The sequence below is a fragment of the Sciurus vulgaris genome (assembly GCF_902686455.1).
Source record: "Sciurus vulgaris genome assembly, chromosome: 1".
Lineage (NCBI taxonomy): Eukaryota > Metazoa > Chordata > Mammalia > Rodentia > Sciuridae > Sciurus > Sciurus vulgaris.
The window spans coordinates 42,198,408-42,216,130 of record NC_136461.1 but is presented as its reverse complement, the minus strand read 5'-3'; the positions used below and the strand labels follow the sequence as shown (position 1 = coordinate 42,216,130).

Here is a 17,723-nt window from a genome sequence, read left to right as displayed (position 1 = left end):
AAACAATAGAAATAGAAACTGAGGCCCTGTGAATAAAGAAGAGTTACTGAGAGAGAAAAGGAGAAAACAATGCATCTAGAAGAGAGAGGAACATGAGTGAAGAAGAAACAAGGTCTGCTTAAGGAACAGAAAGTTAAGTGAATAAGGTCAGCAAAGAGATGTTCAAAAGAGTCAAAATGGGAGGAAAGGGATGAAGAAAGGGAAAGTGGGGGAAGAGGGAAAGGAGAGAAACAGGGAGAGGAAAAAGGTGGGAGGATGGAATGAATCCAATGGAAGCACTTTCAGATTTTGTGATAATTTCAATCACACCTGATACTAACAAAGATATGGTAGACTAGGCAAATCTCTACTCATCATTTGCCCAACTCAAATGTGGCAAAGAAGGAAGAAGGGAGGGAGGGACTAAAGATCCATGTAAAATTTATTTTCTTATTCATTTGCTTTTGACAAATGCTGAGTGTAAGGGGGGGGGAACATACTGTTTATATGAACTTGTGGATATCTAGTTTCAAACTAAACAGGATTCTTGTATTACTAGAATCTATTCTGTGAAGAGAAGTCAACAACTGGTCTTAGGAATTCACTTGCCAAGAAAGTGTGAAAAACATTTGGGAAAGCATAAACTATTTCAGCAAATTTTTAAAATTTTTCTTTCCTTGGATAATTTCTGGCATTGAATTGAAAATCATTTTTCCCTCTGCATGGGTAATAAAACCATCAAACATGAACATAATATGCTTATAAATAAATTATGAACAAGCATAGGAATGTACATTCTGTCAAAATAGTACATTCAATCAGTAATATCCTCCTTGTAGTCTCTTATGAAAGGGAAAATTTTTTTACCATTATCTTTCTGGAAATTTTTCCTAACAAGTTATTGCTCAATATTTTTATATAAAAATAATTGAGCTAGTACTCAGCTACAGATAAGAGTATTTGTTTCTAAAAATAAACTATTCAAACATGTATCAAACACTCTTCTAAATGTTGAAAATATAAAGAATTTATAGCGTAACATAAAATACTATGAAAGATAACTAGTAAGTTCTATGGAAAACAACAGAATAGAAATAACTATAAGGGATAGGTTTTTTTTCTCATTAAACTTTTGTTTTAATGGGTCTCAAAATTCTGTGACAGATATTTGGTCAAGTTGTTTCCATTGAAAAGAACTGATTTTAAAAACAAATAACTTAAAAGTGCCACACACACAAAAAACAAATGGTCCACAAAACATTCTCCTTTCCTTCTGAAGGTTTTACAATACATTGTTATCATTAACCAGTGTTTTACTATTAAACTTAAATGGCCAATTGAGACAAACAGTTCTGAGACCGTTCTTCCACCACTGATTAAGACTGGGGTGGCAGGTGTTAGCGGTAATATTCATTTAGCCTTCTGAGCTTTCTGGGCAGACTTGGTGACCTCGCCAGCTCCAGCAGCCTTCTTGTCCACTGCTTTGATGACACCCACAGCAACTGTCTGCCTCATATAACGAACAGCAAAATGACCCAGAGGAGGATAGTCAGAGAGCTCTCAACACACATGGGCTTTCCTGGATCCATATCAACGATGGCAGCATCACCAGACGTCAAGAATTTAGGACCATCTTCCAGCTTCTTACCAGAACGGCAATCAATCTTTTCTTTCAGCTCAGCAAACTTGCAAGCAATGTGAGCTGTGTGACAATCCAGTACAGGGGCATAGCCAGCACTGATTTGGCCTGGATGGTTCAGGATAATCACCTGAGCAGTGAAACCAGTTGCTTCCATTGGTGGGTCGTTTTTGCTGTCACCAGCAACATTGCCATGACGAACATCTTTGACAGACACGTTCTTGACATTGAAGCCCACATTATCTCCAGGAAGAGCTTTACTCAGAGCTTCATGGTGCATTTCAACAGACTTTACTTCAGTCGTGACATCAACTGGAGCAAAGGTGACCACCATGCCAGGCTTGAGAACTCCAGTCTCCACTCGGCCCACAGGGTCAGTACCAATACCACCAATTCTGTAGACATCCTGGAGGGGCAGATGCAAAGGCTTGTCAGTTGGACGAGTTGGTGGCAGGATGCAATCTAAAGCTTCAAGCAGTGTGTTCCACTGGCATTGCCATCTTTACGGGTGACTTTCCATCCCTTGAACCAAGGCATATTATCACTTGGCTCCAACATGTTGTCACCATTCCAACCAGAAATTGGCACAAATGCTACTGTGTCAGGGTTGTAGCCAATTTTCTTAATGTAGGTACTGACTTCCTTAACAATTTCCTTGGATCTCTTCTGATTGTAGGGTGGCTCAGGGGCATTCATTTTGTTAACACCAACAATTAGTTGTTTCACACCCAGTGTGTAAGCCAGAAGGGCGTGCTCACGGGTCTGCCCATTCTTGGAGATACCAGCTTCAAATTCACCAACACCAGCAGCAACAATCAGGACAGCACAGTCAGCCTGAGATGTGCCTGTAATCATGTTTTTGATGAAGTCTTTGTGTCCTGGGGCATCAGTGATAGTCACATAATACTTGCTGGTCTCAAATTTCCACAGGGAGATGTCAATGGTGATACCACACTCACGCTCAGCTTTCAGTTTATCCAAGACCCAGGCATACTTGAATGAGCCCTTTCCCATCTCAGCAGCTTCCTTCTCAAATTTTTCAATGGTTCTTTTGTCGATCCCACCACATTTGTAGGTCAGATGACCAGTAGTGGTAGACTTGCCCAAATCTACGTATCTAATGACGACGATGTTGATATGAGTCTTTTCCTTTCCCATTTTGGCTTTGATTTAGCAGTGGTTTTCAGGACACCTGTGTTCTGGTGGCAAACCCGTTGCAAAAAAGAAGGGATAGTATTTTGAGAAATTATCTAAAATCTTTTCTTCCTCCTGTTTCCTTCAACTCATGACCCTTCTTATACCAGCCAAAGCCTGGTGTGGTGGCACACATCTATAATCCCAGCTACTCTGGAAGCTGAGGCAGGAGGATCCAAGTTGGAGGCCAGTCTGGGAAACGTTGCTTGAAACGTGGTGTCGATTTCATCATTGTATAAATATCACAGAATGTACTTACACAAACCTAAATAGCATAGCCTATTGCACACCTAGTTTACATAGTATATATCATCACTTATGCAAACTATTGTTGACCAAAACATCATTATGTAGCTCATGACTGTAAAGTTCTTTTACTATGAGTGAAACAGTACAATATACTTGAAGACAAACTATATTAGATGTATACAATAAAGTCAGGTATGGTAGCACATGCTTATAATTCCAGCTACTCCGGAGTCTGAAGCAGGAGGATCACTCAAGCCCAGAAGTTAGAAACCAGCCTAGGAAACAGTGAGACACCATCTCAAAAACAAAAAAGAAAAGAGAAACACAAACAAAAATGATGTATACAAGGAGCTACAAAGCAACAACACAAACAACAAAACAAAGTTATACCTATTATCAACCACCAAATGAGGTGAAATAGTCATGAAAAATAACTCAATAAAAAAAAAAAGATAAAAAGGGAGGAGGAGTTCCTCTTTTTCCGGCTGGAACCATGGAGGTTGCTGAAGAGAAGAAAAAGAAGGTCCCTGCTGTGCCAGAAACCCTTAAGAAAAAGCGAAGGAATTATGCAGAGCTGAAGATAAAGCGCCTGAGGAAGCAGTTTGCCCAAAAGATGCTTCAAAAGGCAAGGAGGAAGCAGGAGGATCTCAAGTTCAAGGCCAGCCTCAGCAACTTAGTGAGACCCTAAGCAACTTAGCAAAACTATTTCAAAATAAATAAATAAATAAAAAGGGTTGGGATATGGCTCAGTGATTAAGCATCCCTGGGTTCAATTCCCAGTACCAAAAAAAAAAAAAAAAAAAAAGAAAGAAAGAAAAATGAAAAAGGTACTAGAATTAGTGAATATAACAAGGCTATAGGATACAAGATCAATATACAAAACTTAATTCTATTTCTATATACAATTATATTTATACATATTATTGTAGCTTCTTTAGCTAAGGATAACCTAAATTAACGGAGAAACAATCTTTGTTGATAGGTCAGAAGACACTGATTTTAAGGTGTCAGTTCTTCCCAAATTAATCTACACATTTAACTTAATCCCAATCAAAAGCCGAGAAGATTTTTTATTGTTGAGATCAACAAGCTGATTCTAAAACATCTATGGAAATGCAAAAGGCCTAGACAAACAATTCTGAAAATGAAGAATAAAGCTGGAGAGCTATGACTACTTGATTTCAAGAATTATTATAGAGCTACAAAAATCCAAACAGTATGGTATCAGTGTAAAGACAGACAAATGGATTGACTAAACACAAAAGTAAGTCCAGAAAGAAGGCCCATACAGTTATGGACAAAAGGTTTTTAACAAAGGTACAAAAGCAACAGTGTAGACAAAGTATATATACCCTTTTCAAGAAATGGTGATGAAACAACTGGAAATCCATATGCAAAAATGAACTTGGATCCATAACCTGTGACACACACAAAAATTAACTCAAAATGGATCATAAACCAAAATGTAAAACTTAATTATAAGACAAAGAAGAAAACAAAGGAAAAGAACTTTGTGATCTTGGGTTAGACAAAGATTTCTTAGATACAGCACCATGTTGGGGATCAAAACATGATATCCCAAAGTTTGACACTTTGGCATGCTGAGTATTTTTCAGCTGAAAAACACTGCAGGGCTTCAGAAACAACAAAAGTCTCACTGACTTCCTTTCATCCTCCTATCTCCTACCCCTTCTTCTCCCCACAAAGCAAACAATAAAACCTGGAAAGGACACCCCCTTGATCTATCTCCTCTAAAAGTAAGTCATAAGACCTCCATGTGACAGTTGTCCTGCCCTAAACCCAAAGATAAGGAATGCTACATAGAGACCACGAAGATCAGAATAGGGCTGCGGCTGTGGCTCAGTGATAGAGTGCTTGCCTGCCATGTGTGGGGCACTGGGTTCGATTCTCAGCACCGCATATAAAGAAAGGAATAAAAAAAGGTCCATCAACAACTAAAAAATATATATATTAAAAAAAAAAAGAATCAGACCAGGCCTTGCTGGGTTCTCCTTCAGGTTTTACCATAACATCATACCCTTTTTGTTCAATCATGTTTTACCATGATTATCCACTTCTTTCATCAGACTTAACATAAAAGCATAGTTTTCCCCTGTCTTTGGGTCTTCATTTCTGAAGGCTCCATTATATAAAACTTTGTTAAATAATATGCTTTTCTCTTGTTAATTTGTCTTTTGGTATAGTCAGCAATAACCCTTACAATGGGTGAGGAAAAGGCATTACTTTTTTCCTCCATAACCAGAAGTATATTCTACAAAAGAACAAATAAATAAATAGGCATAAATTTGTATAAAATTCAATTTATAAAATTCAAATGGAATTTTATACAAATTTAAAACTACATGGGCTGGGGTTGTAGCTCAGTGGTAGAACATTTGCCTAGCACACTGAGGCACTGGGTTTGATCTTAAGCACAACATTAAAAAAAGTACACAAAATTCACACAACACAAAACTACTGCTCTTCACAGGACAGTACTAGGAATGAGAAGAAAAAAGCCACAGACTGGGAGAAAAATCATTGTAAAGCAAATGTCTGATAAAGAACTTGTATACAGAATATGTTACAAGCACTAGAGCGCTTGTCTAGCACGTGTGAGGCACTGGGTTCAATCCTCAACACCATGTTTTAAAAAATAAATAAAATAAAGGGATTGTGTCCATCTACAACTAAAAAATATTTTTAAAAATCACTAGGAGAATTTGAAAAAATGTTTGTCATCTTTAGCAACTGAGGAAATGCAAATCAAAACTACTCTAAGATTTCATCTCATTCCAGTCAGAATGTCATGTCGAGCACGTGGGAGAAAAGGTACACTCATACATTGCTGGTGGAACTGCAGATTGGTACAACCACTTTGGAAAGCAGTATGGAGATTCCTAAGAAAGCTTGGAATGGAACCACCATTTGACCCAGTTATACCACTCCTCAGCCTATACCCAAAGGACTTAAAATCAGCATACTACAGTGACACAGCCACATCAATGTTTATTGCAGCTCAATTCACAATAGCTAAACAATGGAACCAAGCTGGATGCCCTTCAACAGATGAATGGATAAAGAAAATGTGGTACATATACACAATGGAATATTACTCGTCCTTAAAGAAGAATGAAATTATGGCATTTGCAGGTAAATTGATAGAGCTGGAGAATATCATGCTAAGTGAAATAATCCAATCCCAAAAAACCAAAGGCCAAATATTTTCTCTGATAAATGGATGCTGATCCATAATGGCAGGGAGGGGAGGAAAGAATGAAGGAATATTGGATTGTGCAGAAGGGAGTGAGGGGGGGGTTAGGAGATGAGAAGGACAATGAAATGAGACAGACATTATTACCCTATATACATGTATGATTACATTACTGGTGCAACTCTGCACCATGTACAGCCAGAGGAAGGAGAAGTTGTGCTCCACTGAATCAAAATGCATTCCACTGTCATTTATAACTAATTAGAACAATTTTTTTTTAAAAACTCACAAGGAAATGCTACTACACACTGATCAAAATAGCTAAAATTAAAAGGACCAGCCATATCAAGAGTTGACAAAGATCTGGGGGAACTGGAACTCTCTTGCACTACGGGTGGGAAAGTAAAATGGAACAACCTTCAAAACTTTGGAAAACAGTCTGATGTTTTCTTAAGAGGTAGCATATGATCTAGTCACTCCATTTCCAGGTATTTACTCAAGAGAAAACAAAATATATTCATACAAAGACTTATAAATTAATGTTCCCAGTAGCTTTGCTTCTAATATCTAAAAACTGAAATCAACTCAAATGTCCATCAACAATAAATTGTGGTATATCCATACAATGGAATACTAATTAGCAATAAAAAGAATGAACTAGCTGAATGTGGTGGCACATGACTATAGTCCCAGATACTCTGGAGACTGAGGCAGGAGGATTACAACTTTGAGGCCAGTTTGGGCAATTTAGCAAGACTCAGTCTCAAAATTAAAATAACCAGCTATCCACTCCTCGGCCTATACCCAAAGGACTTAAAATCAGCATACTACAGAGATACAGCCACATCAATGTTCATAGCTGCTCAGTTCACAATAGCCAGACTATGGAACCAACCTAGATGCCCTTCAATTGATGAATGGATAAAGAAACTGTGGTATATATATACAATGGAATATTACTCAGCTATAAAGAACAATAAAATTATGGCATTTATAGGCAAATGGATGAAATTGGAGAATATCATGCTAAGTGAGATAAGCCAATCTCAAAAATCCAAAAGATGAATGATCTTGCTGATAAGCGATGATGACACATAATGGGGGGTAAGGAGGGGGGCAAGAATGGAGGAAGGAGGGACTGTATAGAGGGAAAAGAGGGGTGGGAGGGGTGGGGGGGAGGAAAAAATAACAGAATGAATCAAACATCATTACCCTATGTAAATGTATGATTAAGCAAATGGTATGCTGTTACTCCATGTACAAACAGAAACAACATGTATCCCATTTGTTTACAATAAAAATAAATTTTAAAAAATTAAAATTCCAAATATTCAATACAAAAGGGGGAAATGAAATATTGTTACACATGGTAACACTGATGAATCTCAGGCACAAAGTACATATTAAAGCAAAAAAGTACATGATATTAAAATTCCACTTATATAAAACTTTAAAAACTGCCAACTAATTCACACTGACAGAAAGAAGATCAGTGGTTACTTCTGAATGAGGGTTGGAGAGCAGTGGGAGGGAGGCATTACAAAGAGTAGTTCAAGAAGACATTTAGGGTTGATTGATATGTTCACCATCATGACTATGGTGACAGTTTCATAGGGGTGACAGCTTCCCAGGGGTATACATATGTCAAAATTATTAAGTTGTATAGTTTAAATATATACAATTAATTATATGTTGATTGTACCTCAATAAAGCTTCTAAAATAATAAATAATCCTCTTTCTCTCTCTCTCTCTTCCTCTTACCTAGCAGAAATAATAAGAGCCAGGGCCTGCTCCTAGGCATTTCTAGCTAGAAATAGGTTATCAAGATAAATGCTTTCAGCTGGGTGTGATGGCATACCCTTGTAATCCCAGCAGCTGGGGAAGCTGAGGCAGGAGAATTGCCAATTCAAAGCCAGCCTCAGCAAAAGTGAGACGCTGAGCAACTCAGGGAGACCCTGTCTCTAAATAAAATACAGAGTAGAGCTGGGGATGTGGCTCAGTGGTCGAGTGCCCCTGAGTTCGGTCCCCAGTAACCGACCCCCCACAACCAAAAAAAAAAAAAAAAAAAAGAAAAAGAACATGAGAATTAAAGACATGAAGAGTACTTAAAACAACACCCAACCCTTAGCAGTGTTTGCTGTCATTACTGAGAAAATAACAGAGTTGTAGAAGAGAAAAGGAATTAAATCTGTTTGGTAAAAGCAGAGAGTCCAGTTTAATTTAAGCACTCTTTCTTTTTGCATCTCTTTCCTTGAAACCCAACTAAGTTATAAATGCTTAAAAAAAAAAGTGCAGGTGTGCAGTGGATATTTAATAAATCTTCACTCTTGCCATCCCCCGTTCCCTTTTTCTTCTCTTCAGAGCTCTGGTTTGTGCTTCTCCTAAGGCACTTATACTCCGCCATGTATTGTATTAGTTTGTGTTATGCAGACTACTTTGCATTATCTGCCTCTTGTATACTTCTTGAGGGCAAGTTATTTATGTATCCTAACACTAAGTCTTCAAACCTGACTACACATGAGAAGCTATTGGGGAACTTTAAGCATATATAAATTGTTAGGACCAACCCATACCTAAGAATCAGAATTTCTAAGGGTAAAGTAGCAATATATTTTGTTAAAAATTCTAAGAGATTCTGAATTGGTCTACCAGTAAACCCTATATTTAAGAGTCAATGAGTTTCTAGTACATAATGACAAGGAGGGTATACAACAAGCAACTGCTGAACTCACATGGACTGAACAACGGAAGATCAGGACCTAAAACTAGGCTGAAGCCATGCTAGATAGTTCTAAATGGGAAAAAAAAAAAGTTCTAAATGCCAGGCCAAATTGGTATAAAAGGCCAAACTAAAAAACCAACTCCCAGTTTCAAAATAACAATCCCTTGTCAGGAATTTTATGTCTAAGGCACCTCCATGTCTTTTGAGCATACTGAAGACACTAAAAAACAGAGATGACTAAGAATAAACTAAAGCCAAGTTATACTTACTTATTTTACACAAGTGTTCAATAAGTACTGGGCAATATATGGAAAAGCTCTGTACAGACTAGAATACGGGGGCTGGGGTTGCAGCTCAATGGCAGAGCGTCAGCCTCGCACGCATGAGGCACTGGTTTTGAGCCTCAGCACGACATAAATAAATATAATAAAGGTACTGTGTCCATCTATGACTAAAATATTTTTTAAAAAATTGAAAAAGACTAGAATACAATATACCATTATTTGGACTCTATTTTTTTTTTTTGTTATATGACTAATACAAAATAAACAAGTCAAAAAAGCTCAAATGAAAAATCTAAAAGGAATTTATGTTTTTAAACTGAAGATGAACAAAAGACACAATTCAAATGTTCGAACCATCTTTTATTATAGTATGGGTACTGTTATGACAGCTAGAAATTTTTTTTTCATGCAGATCAGAACAAGTTAAATTCAGAAAGCATACCTTGGGCCTTTAATTTAAAAGTTAAAATATTGAGTTCCCACCGTATTTGAAAATTAAAATAACTGAGTTCTCGCCAAAGTAGCACTTTCTGAACATTAAACTAACACCACTGGCAGAAGAGAACCCTCACCACCCAGCCTTACCGTGGTTTTTGGAAGCACTTACTTGACCATTTTCTGATTATCTCAGACTTCTACTACAGCTTGTTATCCAAGTAACCAGGGAAAAAATATTTAAACTACTCAGCTGTCATTCTGATATATTTTCCAGGAGTCTGAATTCTTTCTTGGACCACATTATAGCTAGTGGCCGTGTGTCAAATTTACTTGAAATATATCCAAATCCACAATATGTAGCAAGCAAACATTTACTCTTCAATAATTCCTTGTCCCTGTTCAGACTACTGCTTATGTCATCAAGATTTTTAAGTTTTCCCATCCAAATGCTACATCATCAATAAACACTATACCTCAAAGATTAATGACAGGAGGAAAAATTTACCAACAGTATAGACCCAAATAATGGAAAGGGTTCTAAAAAAATACTACGTAAGATATTTTTGTTTCCCTCCAAAGTATTTTAAAACTGAACACATTTTATCATTTGGGGGTGTTTTAGGTAAGCTTTTTAATACTCCAGGGAAAGAACTGAATGATTGCCAGAATTGTTAACATTTGATAAGAAGACCCAATGTTGATAAAATTAAAGAAAAAGAAGCACTTTCATACTTTGCTGTTGGGAATATACATTGGTACCTTCATTTTTAAAGAAAATATGGCAATCTGTACTAATTTTAAAATACATATTTCCCTTTGACACAGTGAGTCCACTGTTTGGAATTTATCGTATGGGTATATTTGTTAAAGTATAGAAAGATATAAGGATGCTTATTTCAGTAAAAAACTGGGCATAACCTATATGTCTATTAATAAGTGAATGGCTACGTAAATTTCTTAAAATGAGAATGCTATGTAGACATAAAAAGAATAGACTGTCAGGTGCAGTGGCACGCACCTATAATTCCAGTGGCTTGGAAGCTGAGGCAGGAGGATTGAGAGTTCAAAGCCAGCCTGAGCAAAAGTGAGGTGCTCAGCAACTCAGAGAGACCCTGCCTCTAAATAAAATACAAATAGGGCTGAGGATGTGGCTCAGTGGTCAGTGGTTGAGTGTTCCTGAGTTTAATCCCCAGGTACCCAAAAAAAAGAAAAAAAAAAAAAAGAGAGAAAAAATAAAGATTATCTTTAAGTGATAATATAGAAAGATTTTTAAGATACAAATGATAAAGAACAGTTTGCAATGTGATATACACACAAATTACAGAAAGATCATATTAACATATACACATATATTTTCAAATAACAATTTTTGAAAAATACAATATTAACAGAGATTAACTAAGGGTAAGTAGGAAAAGAAAGACTGTTGCATGTTAAAAATTTGTCACCCAACTATGATATTAAAAAGCACATAAGGGCTGGGGATATAACTCAGTGGTAGAGCACTTGCCTAGCAGGTATGAGGCCCTGGGTTCAATCCTCAGTATCACATGAGAGCGAGCCTGCACGCGCACACACACACGAAGTAAAAGAACACTTTGTAGAACTATTTGTAGAACTATTTGGCAGTTTCTTATAAAATTAAACATACATATGTCCTGTGATCTAGCAATTCCACTCTGAATTATTAATCCAAGAAGTGCCGGCCATATAGGTCATCTAGTAGAGTGCCTGAATTATTAATCCAAGAGAAATGAAAACTTGTCCACAAATAGACTTGTCCAAAAACATTCACAGTAGTTTTATTTTATAACATCCCCAAACAGAAAACATTCAAATATTTATTAACAGGAGAATGGATAAACAAACTGGCATATATCAACAGTGGAATACTATGTGGCAAGAAAAAATAAGAAGATACTAATATGAGAAAAACTTGAACTTGACATTCTGCTGAGTGAAAGAAGTCAGACACAAAAGATTCCATTTATATGAAATTAAAGGGTCAGCAAACATAATCTAGTGACAGAAGTCAAAAAGTCTTAGCCTGTGGTGGTGGAGAGTGGGGAGAAGTATTTGAGGGAAGCCAGGGGATTGCCTGGAATAGATGGATGGAGCTTTCTGGGGTGATGAAAATGTGCTTTATCTTCTTTTGGCTGCTAGTTTTAGCTGGATGTATACAATTATCATAACAAATTATCTTTTTAAAGTGTGTAATTCAATGGTTTTTAGTGTTCAGAGATAAGTGCAACTATTGTCACAATCTATTTTAGGATATTTTCATCACCTCAGAAAGAAATTAAAAACCCTTTACTATCATCTTCCTGTGTCCCCAAGTCCTAAGCAATCACTAATCTACTGTGTCTCTATGGATTTGCCTATTCAGGACATTTCATTAAAATGGAATCATATAATATTTGGCCTTTTGTGACCAAGTTCTTTTACTAACAGAATGTTTTTAAGGTTCACCTATGTTGTAGCATGAGTTAGTACTTCACTCTTTTTCTAGCTGAAGAATATTCCATAGTGTGTATATACCACATTTTGTTCTTCCATTCATCAGCTGTTGACAGACATTTGGGTTGTTTCCACTTTTTAGGTATTATGAATATTGCTACTAGCAAACACATATGCACAACTTTTTGTGTGATCTTGTATCTTATTACATGAAAAGATTTAATAAAGAATACAGATATTGGGCTGGGGATATAGCTCAGTTGGTAGAGTGCTTGCCTTACAAGCACAAGGCCGTGGGTTCAATCCCCAGCACCACCAAAAAAAAAAAAACCAAAAAAGAATATAGATATTAAAAATCATATTGCTACTATACAGTATGATTTCTGAATGTTTCAATGGATGGCAGAACAAAAATATCTCAGAATGGCAGACAAGTGTTCTTATAATAAAAACATGTTTTAGGGGAGAAAAAAGTTTTATGACAATAAAATGACGAACTGAATGTGGTATTCATCTCCCAGTGAAACAGAGGTTTCCTGTGTGAGGAAGAACGCTGTCTGAAGGAGAATTTAAGTGCCTTCCCACACACATTTGGTGACTTCATGGCTGTGACCAAGCCCCAGGAATGTTTATCATTCTCCTGACTTCTCTTATACCCATGAGTAACAAAATCAACATTGAAGTATGACCTAATTCTCTTTTTGAGGGATAATAGAAACAGTTTAGCTTGTTTACCAAAGACAGAAAATAGTTTCAAAATAATGTCTGTGTAGCATTTAGCACAATATTTACATGAAGATATGATGCCTTGAAATTGTCATACTAGAAAGGAAACTTTATTCTTTACAAAATGAAGAACATTTTTCCTGAAATAATTATTAGTTATTTTTCATACTATGGTCCATACAAGAGTTTTATTACTGGCAAAAACAAACAAAACAACAAAACAAAACAACGGTTAAGTGGATCTATTGTGACTTCCTTTTGTAGAGATGAGGGGAAGAGAACATTAGGAATTATTGTGTTCCTACTCTCTTGGGGGGGGGCTCTGCTATATATTTTACATGCACATATTTCCTCATTTAATCCACAGAAAAGCCTTATGTAGTAGGTATTATATTTATTCCCATTTTATAGAGATTAGCTAGCTATGTACGGAAAAGAATAAAAAGGCTAGATTCAGTTCAAGACTTCATTCACACAGAACACACCTACAATCCAGGTACAGCCCTCCATATCCTCTCCATTCACAGCCGCTATTCCTAAAAATGCATCTGCACTATTGCTGCCACTTCCTCACATCTAATTTTTTGATTCCCATGTGCTTCCATGCAAAACATTCCCTTTAAACTGTGTTAGGATTCACAATGACTTTGTAACAGCCAAATCCAAATTCAAAGGATGTTCCTCACTATCTCTCTTTTTGACCTCTTACTTCTCAAACACTCTGCTCCCTTGGTTAACTGACCTTTTCGTTCTCATTATTCTTAAATGGTTTTTCTCCAACTACACTTTTAATTCTGATGTCCACCAAAAATTAGGGGTTTATCCTTGATCTTTATGCTGGATTTCTGTTCAATGCCAAAGTTCCCATTGGTTCTTTTCTATAATTTCTATTTATTAATATTCCCTATTTTGGTGAAATATTTTCGTATTTTCCTTTAGTTCTTTATATACAGTCCCCTTGAGTTCTTTGGCTATACTTAAAATAGTTAAGATCTTCATTAGTGGGCTGGGGTTGTGGCTCAGTGGTAGTGTTCTCGTCTAGCATGCGTGAGGCCCTGGGTTTGATCCTTAGCAACACATGAAAATAAAGTATTTTTAAAAAAATCAAAGCTTTAAAAAAAAATCTTGATTAGTAAGTCCAATATTTTGATTTCCTCAGGGACAGTTTCTATTGACAGCTTTTCTCTTCTGTTATGGGCTATGCTTTATTGTTTCTTGAATATCTCGTGTTTTTATTTATTTTTTATTTTTTTTGCAGTGCTGGGGATCATACCCAGGGCCTCGTGCTTGCAAGGCAAGCACTCTACCGACTGAGCTATCTCCCCAGCCCTTGTGTTTTTTTTTTTTTTTTTAAATGGACATTTTAAGTAATATATTATAGCTATTCTAAAATCGGATTCTCTCCCCTCCCCACAGTTATTGTTTTTAGTGTCTTTTCCAAACTAATTCTTTAAAGTCTATATTTTTTTGTCACATATAACCACTGAATTTTCTTGCTGATTAAATACAGATTTCCTCAAATGCCTAGAACTGAGTCCCCTTGTCTTTGCTGGGACTCTGTGTCCATGTGTGTGTTGTGGTGCTGGGCCATGCACTCAACCACCTTAGCCTTTACTTCTTGCTTATGCAGAGCCCAAGGTGTAGGTTGAAGACCTTCCCAGGTCTTTCCTGAATGTGTACACAGCCTTGTGTATGCCCTTGGTCTTCTATATTCCCAAGACTATATTGGATCTTTTCAAGGTCTTTATGAATATTTTATCCCCCAACTTTTCCCTTTAAGTTTTTGGGTTTGTTTGTTGTTTGTCTCAATTGACAATGCAGGGAGTTAAACTGTTAAACAGTCACTGTTGACTGGTTTTAGCAAATGCTTCTGAAGAAAATATTCTTTATGCTGGGTGAGTGTTTAGTCAGGTAAAATACAGATAAATTGACAGGACAAATAATGACAATTCTCTAAGGATGGGGCTTTGAAAGAGCTTCAATTCCACTGGGACTCGTTCAGGACTGGCTAGGCAGCTTAATTTATACCATAATTGCAAACTGTTGGTTTTCAAGGCTACCATGGAGCTGGGGAGAGGGGGCTGGTATTTTTAGTGGCATGTCCACTAAAACCTAGCAGTTTATCCTTGATCTTTGTGTTGATGAAAATGCCATGAAGCTTGCTGTTCTTACAGAGATTCAGTTCTTTGTTGTTTTAAATAAATATTCCCAAGGTTATAGAATTAAATCTGGCTAATTTCCAAACCTATTAACAAAATTGATCAGGATAATTTTGTCAGAGTTGTTGGTACTTTTATAAAGGAGAGGATTTTCCAATGTTGTCATTTTGCCACTCCCAGTTAAAATACTCTCATTCCCCCCATTTCTAGATTTCTTTGAAAAATATGAGATTGTTTGAATCAGTGATAGTAATAGTATAGTTATAATACATAAGAAGTAAGCGTCTGACAATAACAACATGAAGAATAGGAGTAAATGGAAATAAGCTGTTGAAAAAGTCTTACATTAGACAGGAGATGGTTTAACACCACTTGAAGGTAGAGTGTGGTGAGTCAATAATGCATGATACATATCTTTAAACTATAAAAAAATATAAAGAAGTAATGCAATATAAAAGAGAAAATGAAATAGTAAAAATCCCCAATTAATCTTTCAAATGACATTTTAAAAAGAATCAAAGAAGAGATGAAACAAAAAGAAAACAAATAGCAAGATGGCACATCAGACTGCAACACTGTGTGTTTGAAAACATATCCTTCTGTCTCATATATTTTTTCTACTAGGTTATGAGTTTACTAAATTCGAATGATAAATGGAAATAAATTCAGGTTATTTGCTATAATAAATGCATTCTTCATTCCAACTTCTCTAATTTGGAATCTGTAAGAATTTATAAAATTTTACTAAATTAATCAAATGATATAATAAGATAATATGGAGAAAAAAATAACAGAATGAATCAAGCAACATTACCCTATGTAAATTTATGATTACACAAATGGTATGCCTTTACTCCATGTACAAACAGAGAAACAACATGTATCCCATTTGTTTACAATTAAAAAAAAAAATAATATAGGAAAAAACACAACAACAACCTATCTTCCAAAAATAAACCACATTATGTTATTGCTAAGAGTTATTTTAGAAATTTCATTACATAAGTTTGTCATTTTACAATTAAGGAACTAAGAGTCAAAGTGATTGATTGCTAATTTATAAAAAACAATCGCATGGCCAATCAGAAGCAGACCTATTGTAAAATACTTATTTCATAACTTTGAGTCCAGTTTACTCAAGAGAAAATAATTTCCATGCAATGCCAACCATGCACACAACATAAATAAATGTGCTCATTTGAATTGATTGTTATCTAGCAGGTCCATTAAGATCTCTATTAGTTAAGTTCCACACCTATCTGAAAATAATCAAACTTTTAAAAATAGATACTATTGGGCTGGGGTTGTGGCTCAGTGGTAGAGCACTTGCCTGGCATGTGTGAAATACTGGGTTCAATTCTCAGCACCACATATAAATAAATGAATAAAATAAAGGTCTATCAACATCTAAAAAATATTAAAAAAAAAAAATAGATACTGTTGGGGCTGGAGTTGTGGCTTGGAGGTAGAGTGCTTCCCTAGCATGGGTTAGGCACTAGGTTTGATCCTCAGCACCACATAAAAATAAATAAAATTTTAAAAATAGATCATTGATTTTAGAGTTTCAATTAGCTCAAATTTTCATCAATTAATCAATATTACAGAAGTATGCAGCAGTTAAAGAAATATCAAAAAGACTACAACTAAACAATCAAAGTTCAAGCCATCAAGCTCAGAGAAAACAAACTTATACTCGGATCAAGGAAAACCACATTTATGGCAAAAATAACAAAGATTATGAAATCTGTGTGCAGTATTACCTGTAGCTCCCAGTGGGTGACCCTTTGAAATCAATCCACCACTAGGGTTTATGACCCATTTTCCTCCATAAGTGTTGTCTCCTCTATCAACCAGTGTTCCACCTTGCCCTATGGAAAGAAAAATTATATTCACAAATGCTAAAAATAACACTGGAGCAAATGGCATGGATTTTTCAATTTCCATATAGCCAAGAATTTCTTAGAGTTAACATGTCTTAATAACAACAATTTGATAGGAACACTTCTAAAAGTTAAGTAATAAATATTAAGCAATAAAGGCTTATCTTTTCAGAACATGACCTACATGAAACAAAGTTCCTACTAGTTCCTAAGAGCTCTCTGGCTTATAAAATGGCTCCAACGAGAACCAGAAGAAAAGAGCTGAAATGGATACAATACTATATAATACTACAACTAAAATAATTATAACTTTAAATTTCATGTTTTCATTTCTCTCTGTTTTCAACTGTACTGTTGCGTGCTAAACATTTTTAATAGATGGGGAAAAACAAGAAAAAAAAAGAGCACTATTATGAAACTAAGGGAAATGGCCAAAAACATGGTTGAGCCACCAAAGTAATGTTGAAAAAATTATTTCTTATTCTTGATGGCTTCAAAATTCCTGTCAATTTCCTGGTTACTGTTTCAGGTGGTTAAGAAGCAAATCAAAGTGCATACACTATATAAAATACTCTTCCAAATGATATTTCTGACAAAGTAATAAGAGATGGGAGCTCCAAAAGATGATAATAGCAGTGGTGGTACTATGTGAAGTGACTACAACTGTAGGGGGAGTTACTACTGGCATTTAGTGGGTAAAGAGGCCAATAAAACTACTAAATATCCTAATATGCACAAGCCCTATCATCAGAATGAATAGTAGAGCTCAAATATCAACAGT

General features: G+C 35.9%; 1 protein-coding gene and 1 pseudogene across 5 annotated transcripts in view; both read right to left on the bottom strand.

Annotated features, from left to right (window-relative positions):
- SCP2 (sterol carrier protein 2) overlaps window positions 1–17,723 on the bottom strand; it is a 124,682-nt gene that overhangs the window by 41,096 nt on the left and 65,863 nt on the right. For 3 of the 4 annotated variants that reach the window (XM_079142202.1, XM_079142203.1, XM_079142204.1), the window contains one exon: window positions 16,823–16,930. In XM_079142202.1, coding sequence (XP_078998328.1) covers window positions 16,823–16,930 — 108 coding nt within the window. Of the gene's footprint in view, window positions 1–2,680; window positions 2,818–16,822; window positions 16,931–17,723 lie in introns of those variants that run through there. The other variant, XM_079142205.1, reaches the window with a different exon arrangement.
- On the bottom strand, window positions 1,181–2,776 carry LOC306662502 (elongation factor 1-alpha 1-like; annotated as a pseudogene). The gene has a single exon. The product of its transcript is annotated as an elongation factor 1-alpha 1-like (transcript).